Below are 8,205 nucleotides of genomic sequence, written 5' to 3' on the forward strand. Positions count from 1 at the left end.
GACAACCTATTATAGATCTTAGAAACAAAATAAAAATTCCTTTTAAATATTTTACTTCTGGGTTATGGTAAAAGATCAATTATTTACTATAAATATAATATAATTCAACATTATCTGATATACTTCACCATCTTCTAGAAATAGAAATAAACAGTTGTCAATTTTCCAACAGTTGCATTCTGAAACACATTGTATCTATTTTGCCAAATTCAGGTTTAAAACCTATATTTTTTTTATAGACGAAAAATCTGTACCACTACCACCACCACCACCACCACCGCCGCCGCCGCCACAACCAACATTGCCACAACTACAAATCATGGCACTGCAAGCAGATGACAGTGGAATATCATCGACAGGATCAGTAACACCACCGGTGTCAGATAATGAAGATATTTTAAGACCTAATAGTATTAATAATTGGTTAAATGAAAGACTTCAACAAAAACATCACTACAATTATTTCAGTCATCAAAATCATCATCAACCGACATTACATCATTCTTCATGGATGGATTTACCATTACCACCTTATCCAGTAATACCACCATATTGTCCAACACTTTGGCCTTATTCACCACTTTTCCTTCCACCCATGCCACCTCCACACATCTATTCACATTCATTACAATTACCACTATCTTATTTACCAGTAAAACCTAATCCATCATCTGAACCGTGCCTTATTGATCTCTCTATCAGAAAAGATAATTAATTAATTAATATTATAAATATATATAAGTATAGATTATGTTAAAAGATTTTTTTTTTTAATTTGTTACCTAGATGGCAAATCTTCTAAATGCCAAATTATTTATTAGTGAAATAGATATTACTAAAATTTAAATGTTTTTTTTCTAAAAAAAATTGTTAATATGGTAATAAATTGATATATATATATATATATATATAATTAAATATATAATTTATAATTAATATATTTTATCATTAATAAAATAGAATATATTACTTATAGTATATATTTTAATTATTTATATTATGTTTTTTGAAATATATTAACATGTTATATTATTTTTATAATTTAATAAAGCTATATTTATTTTTTATTTTTTAAATGTTAAGAGATGAAAATGGTATTTTCATCACTTTGAAAAGAGTCATTTTATAAAAAACTTGTAAGAATTTTTTTAGTAACAGAATTATTTTAATTAAGAGTTTATATAGCGTTATTAAAAAAATAATTCTATAGACTAGTCTTTTTTTTCAAAGTAAATAATCCGTTTTACTGGAAGTTTGTATTTTTAAGAATTAGAATAATTTTATTTTAACTTTTATTCATAATAATCAATATTCTGTTAATCTTTTATTTTAATATAAATGCATATAATAAAATTACTTTAAGAACTATAAAAAATGATTATTTCTTTTTAACTAACCAAATTAATTACGCAACAAAATTGCTATAATTCACTTCATAATTTCAGTATTCCATCTGAATATATTTTCTGTTACTTGTATTAAACAACCCTTTGATTAACAGAGTATTGTAGTTTTTCTTGATGCACAATTTCATTATGCTACTCATGTACTGAAATAAATATTTTTAATGTATCAAGAGTAAACCTTTAATTTCATAATTTAAGCAATTTTTTTTCCATCAATTTTTGTAACACAAGAAGAACAGAGTTATAACAAATATAGTTGTCATTAGAGTATTTCTCATCTAGGCGATTCTTATCTTGTAACATATTAACAAGAAAAGTCTTTTATGAGTTACTTTTTTTTTTGAAACCAAAGAATTTTTATATTTTTGTTACATAACTGTATTTTTTTATATTTTATGTTTAATTTTGTTATAAAACCGCATCTTTTATTTATATTTTTTTTATTACTTTGTAAGTATTAGTATATTACTTAATGAGTACTGTATATATATATATATATATATACACATTTTTTTTTTTTTCATCGATACCAGTGGCAAATCATTCTACAACTTTATTATTTCGTTTATTACTTCTTTTTAACTTGAATAAAATGGTTTTTTTTTGTTAAAAAATAATTTATGTGAATAAAAAGTTAATTTTTTTATATAAATGTATTTGTTATAATAATTTTTGATCATCTCAAAAATCAATTAACTGTTAACACAACAGTTTATCTATTTCACTGAAAATTCTACATTAAATTCCCATGAAGTTCATAGGCTACTTTTTTCATAGTATTAAATCTCTCTAAAAATGTACATTAATGAATGGTTCAATAGTATGTTGACAAATTTTCTGTTAAACAGATTTTTAATTGGTAAACCCAAAAGATAATCAACTAGTTATCACTTTGTGATTCTGTAAAACTACTATAACAAAAAAGTATGAAACAAAATTAGAGCAAATTTTATCCTTTTTGTACTCTCTCTCTCTCTCTCTCTCTCTCTTTTCCTGTTTAGCCTCCGGTAACTACCGTTTAGATAATACTTCAGAGGATGAATGAGGATGATATGTATGAGTGTAAATGAAGTGTAGTCTTGTACATTCTCAGTTCGACTATTCCTAAGATGTGTGGTTAATTGAAACCCAACCACCAAAGAACACCGGTATCCACGATCTAGTATTCAAATCCATGTAAAAATAACTGGCTTTACTAGGAATTGAACGCTGGAACTCTCGGCTTCCAAATCAGCTGATTTGGGAATCCTTTTTGTACTAAAACTTTGTTACACACTTTCAGGACCAAAATTAAAATGATTTTTAATTAAAATAATACTAAAAAATTTTTAATACATCATAGCAAAGCAAGTAAAAATAACTAAATTAAATTAAAAAAAAAATTGGCACAACTAACAAATTAGAATTAATTTTATTCATGTTGGCAAACAGCTCATAGAAAAAAAAAGTTAATTAAAAAAAATTAAAATATTTTATTTTTTATAATGTTTTCTTTTATGGTGACCAATCTCAGCAACATGGTGACAAAGGGGGGAAAATCACTGACCTTCATGGAAAAATGCAGGGTATGGGTATTATACAGGCTATAAAACTTATACTTATTCCACAAAACATCCTTTCCACTATAAACCATAAATCCATAGCCATATTTTTTAAACAGTATCATTAGTACATTTTAAAATCAACACTTGCAAAACTAGAACTGAAATTACATAGAAATATATTACAAAAATAAGTACAGTTACTTGAGACAATTGTTGTACCTTTATTTATGCACATTTAATTTATTACAGTTTTCATGTTTTAATTCATTATTACATAATTAGTATTATTATTAATTAAATTAAAGACTGCAAACTAAGAAATTCAAACTAGTGCTTGAATGTACGCAACCGTAATTGTACAATAATACATTATTATTACATATGTCAATAGTTATATTTTTTTTACAATTAACTTTCAATGTCAATTGTGATTATTATTATTAACAGTTACTTGAAAGGTTTGCATTATATGTCAAGATTCCTGTGCAAGTTCTCTGTCTTCATCAGAACAGTCACTTTCATTACCACTGTCTAGATGTATGATAAATTTATTAGTCATTACATTACTTAACAATTCAATCCTTCAGCTTTATCTTTTCAGAGGTGACCATACAATCTCGATCAGATTTAAATTGGGATGCTAAGGTGGAAGTCACAGAAACCAATGACTGTTTTTTTAATAGTTTAATAGTTTTTTTTAAATCAAAATAGTACTTGATTTTTGAATTTATTTATTAAACTGAATATCTTTTCTATCCAATTAATCATGCCACTTAATCATTTGAATCTGGAGGCTTCCCTAGAAGTAAATTATATAAAACATTGATAACAACCACTGACTGAGGTAAAGATAAGAAATTAATTTTTCTGATACAAATTTTATGAAACTTATGGATAGTCACCCCTTTTTACTTGTTTTCCAAGTTAACATTGCATTCAGAATGAACCTCAGTTCTCCTCCAGTGTAGATTATTATTATCCTCCACCGATCATCTTTATTAATTAGCACTTTTACTCCTGCGCCACTGTCATCCAACCACAAAACAATATAATGTGAATATAATATAAATGTCATCAAATAATTTCCAAATAATAACTGTAGGTCCTTACTAAAATTGAATACTATAAAACATTAAAATCTACCAGTGCAAAAAAATTCAATAAAAAAACAAAAAAAAAAAATGAAATCATTATTAGTCACAAAACATTTACTATTAACACATTACAGAAGGAAATTATTTTTAGGGTATAGGCCTAATATCTAACGATGTTTATTAATATAACATCAACAATACTAAAACCCATTACAACATGTGCATATAAATGTAACTATTTAAATATTATAACATTTATTCTTATAAAGTGGTCATTCACTTTATAACACAAGTATAAACTATTTGTTTTTGAGCTGTATACAGTAAGAAATATTTGTAAGTAATTAAATATTTTTTAAAGAAACCACATTGTCTAAAGTAAACAAAATAATAACTTTCGTGGAAAGAATTTTGCTATTAATGAAAATAGTTACACTGTAATGAAGATTACTCTTTCTGAATGCACATAATGTTAAACAATAGCCCTGTACAGTGACTGTCTTGTGTAAGCAAACTTTTATTTGCCATTTATTTGGCCTGCATTTGGTCTCTGGACTTAACTCTAGACTCGATTTAATTTTCTTCAAACACTGTAAATAGGCACTCTCTTCAAGGGTTTCTTTGAAATAATTGGAAAAAGGGGTTACTGGCTGAAATAAAATTTTAAATCTGTATTAGGCATATTAGCAAAAGATTTCTCTTACAGTTTTTTTACTGAGATCACAAATTACAAAAATTTGTAATATTGACCTCCTCCCCACATAATGACTTAAGTTACTAAAAAAAAAAAAAAAAAAAAATGACAATCACCATACATTTTTGTCCACCCTACTAAAATGTTTTAGTTTTTTTTAAATTTAAAAAAGTTTAATTATTTTATTTTAAGTTTAACCATTGCATTTAAAATCTAAAATCTCAATCTTTTTATATCCCTTCCTACAAAATTACATCTATTTAGAATATGGCTAGAATTTTTTACTTCCTTGTACGAAATAAAGTAAGCATTGTGATTGCAAAAAATTTCGGTTTTATGATTTTAACAGAAATATCCATTTTGACCATCCCTGAATTCATTTTGACTAGCATGAGACTCTACATACGTATGTATGTATGTCTTGCATAACTCAAAACATGACTAGCCATAGGATGTTGAAATTGTAGGACAATTTAAATTGTAGGAAATTGTAGGACATGATCTAGGATTGTTGTAAAGTGTAGTTGTCTACTTTCTCTTTTGGTTGCAATCGACTGGACTAAAAAGTGTCCAAAAAACCCAAACCCCAAAAAATTGGATTTTTGAACTTTTTTCTTTATTGTAAATATATTGATTATTAATTATTAACCTCAGATTGTAAAATAATTTTTATGATAATGAAAATTTTTATCAAAATTTATTAATGAAATATATTTTACGTACTTTTCAGTTAAAAAAATTTGTACATCTAATTTAATAGACGTAAAGGAAGTTATGTAGGGTCACATTTTAAATTTATTATCACAACTTAGGGAATTATTCTCTTTGTCCCAAAGTGAAAAAAAAAACTTTTCCCAAATTTCAAATTTTTAATGCTCGTATCATATTTATAATAAAGTAAATAATAACTTGTAAATTTTGAATCCAACAAGTAATTTCATATTTAATAAAAACAATTTTAAATATATTAACATATATTAATATATATATCAACATATATATTTTTTTTTAATATATCTATGAAGAAATAAGCTGACTAATTTTTGAATTATTTTATCATAAAGATACAAATAATGATTGAATTGAAAAAAATTTCTGGCTGCCAGATAGGTGTTGCGTAACTTGACTGGGGTAGTCAGAATATGAACATAAAAAGGATAAATTTGAATGGTAAAAATAATTAGTGTAATAGTAAAAATAATTCTGTGCAGATTTAAGAGGAATTTTCAAGCGACACTTTTTCAATCTTGCTGTGCAACAAATATGAATGAACTATATAACATTATAAATAAATCATTTTCTGTGAATTAGCAGAAGTAATTATGCACAGTATTACTGGTTGTTTCAAAGATGAAGTGCTCACAAATAAAACATAATTAGATTGTGTTTATATTTTTATTATAATTTAAGATGTAAAAAAGTTTTCCCATTAACAATAGTAAATTTTGTTATATCTTAAAAATATTTTAAAAAATGAACTTTTATATATGTATAAAAAAAATACAAAAATACATAATTTAAATAAGAAATATTTGTACAGTACACAATATAAAATGATACAAATACTCTTTTAAATATAATAAATAGATTACAAAGCAATTATGACATGATTCCGATTAAAAAAGTTATATCTGTAACAATAAAATATATTTGTTCACCTTGGATTGAGAAATATTTTAGCTAGAGTGAATTTTTGTTACTAATAAAGTTACACAAATTTAAATTGAGAATCAATTTCATATTGTGTAAGGAGGGGGTTAGGATAAATTATATAGATATAATATTTTGCTTTATGGGGTTGTTATCTTAAATTGGTAGGTGTCCATAATGTAAATCTTATAAGTGCTGGATGCGATTGCCATGTCGAATCTTCAATCAAACGGTACAGACATAATGGGAGGTTAGGAAATGCTTGTAAGATAAACTCTTTTAGTTGTTGACCGAGGTTGGTATTTAATGCACAGTAATTTATAAACTCCAACAATCCACTTGGGTTTTCTTTGTCGAATGCTGAACTTGACAACAATGTTGGAAAATTTTCACTAATTATTGAAACCTGGAAAAAATTTGATATTTTATTATGATTATATTATAAGGTTGTATAGTAGTTCAATTTTCCTTTATAGCATCCTCAAAAGTCTACTTATTAACAAAAAAAAAAAATTATTGTTAGTAGCATCTGACAATAACAACTTTAAAATCTACTATAATTTTAAACAAGAAAGGAAATAAAAAGTGATTCTTTTAAAATCACTATATAAATGAGTTACTTATATAAGCTCTTCTTTAGCGAAGTTAGCACAAATGGATGCACCATTCTGAGTCATCAGACATTATGAGTGTGCCTGGTGTGTCCTATTCGCAAACAGCAAATAATATAGCAACTGTTATTCCTACATTAAGAGCCCCACAGTGACACAGTGTTCTTAACTGGACAAAGTTTATTGCCGATTGTAGTATTGTATTCACTTGCCACTCATCATAACCACCCTCTTCAGAAAATAGACAAGATCGTTCAACACAATTAATGAAAGCTTATATATCGGTTATTTCTATAATTCCTCAAATTTTAAATCAAGTGTCTCAGAAGAGTTATTTGTTTAAGCAAAGAAGTAACTTTATGAGCAGTCATGGGAAAATCAGGCTTCTGTTAGTACTAAACTAAAACATTCTTTCTTAATTTATGCCCAGTATAATCATTTTATTGTATATCTAACGTTTAAATAGTATTTAGAATGTCTTAAGATTATCTTAGATGAAATATAATAGATATTGGTTAAATAGTAACTAAGAAGTGACTTTCACTCCTTTGTAAAGTTCCTTCTTTTCTCAAAGGTAAATAATACTCTGAATTAGTTTTGGTCAATTAAAATTACAAACTATCCTTTAACAGTATTGATTGATATTTTATTAAGTGTAAATTTTTACAGTGTAATAAGTAACACCTAAGTATTGAACAGCTCAAAAGGCAAGGTAGGCTGCATCTTATGTCATCCTATCTAGAGAGCTTTTCTGTAATATGGGATGGCTCGGTTTTGGGTGGAATTAATTTGATCGAATTATTTTGAATAAGGTACAGCATTCCATGCAAAAAAGAGCACAACTTTGCTTTTTCTATGCATAATGTAATTGTACACAGAAGAAAAGAATCACTATCAAAAAGGTTGTGTAATGTTCGTAGGTCAATTTCATGCAAATAATACATCATATAATATTATATATATATATAATATTATTCAAGTAATAATATATCTGTAAATATTTTTGGAGAAACTAAACTGGTGTGCAACAAGGTGTTTTCAGCACCCAGACACAAAAATTGAAATTTACTTCAAAAATGTTTGAATTCAGATGCACAGCCTTAAGAAATCTCAACACATTAGACAACATCAATACATTGGTGCCTAAGATATTTCATGTATTAGCCCTAGTTTAAACTTCCAACCATTGCCACATAACAGACAGTC

General features: G+C 26.1%; 1 protein-coding gene across 1 annotated transcript in view; it reads left to right on the plus strand.

Annotated features, from left to right (window-relative positions):
* LOC142322955 (T-box-containing protein TBX6L-like) overlaps positions 1-763 on the plus strand; it is a 62,634-nt gene extending 61,871 nt beyond the window's left edge. Inside the window, exon 6 of the mRNA XM_075362049.1 lies at positions 240-763. Within this exon, the coding sequence (XP_075218164.1) occupies positions 240-715 (476 nt within the window). The 3' untranslated portion in view covers positions 716-763. The remainder of the gene's footprint in view (positions 1-239) is intronic.
* Positions 764-8,205: the final 7,442 nt, after the last annotated feature.

The sequence above is a fragment of the Lycorma delicatula genome, chromosome 4 (assembly GCF_047948215.1).
Source record: "Lycorma delicatula isolate Av1 chromosome 4, ASM4794821v1, whole genome shotgun sequence".
In the NCBI taxonomy this organism is placed as follows: Eukaryota; Metazoa; Arthropoda; class Insecta; order Hemiptera; family Fulgoridae; genus Lycorma; species Lycorma delicatula.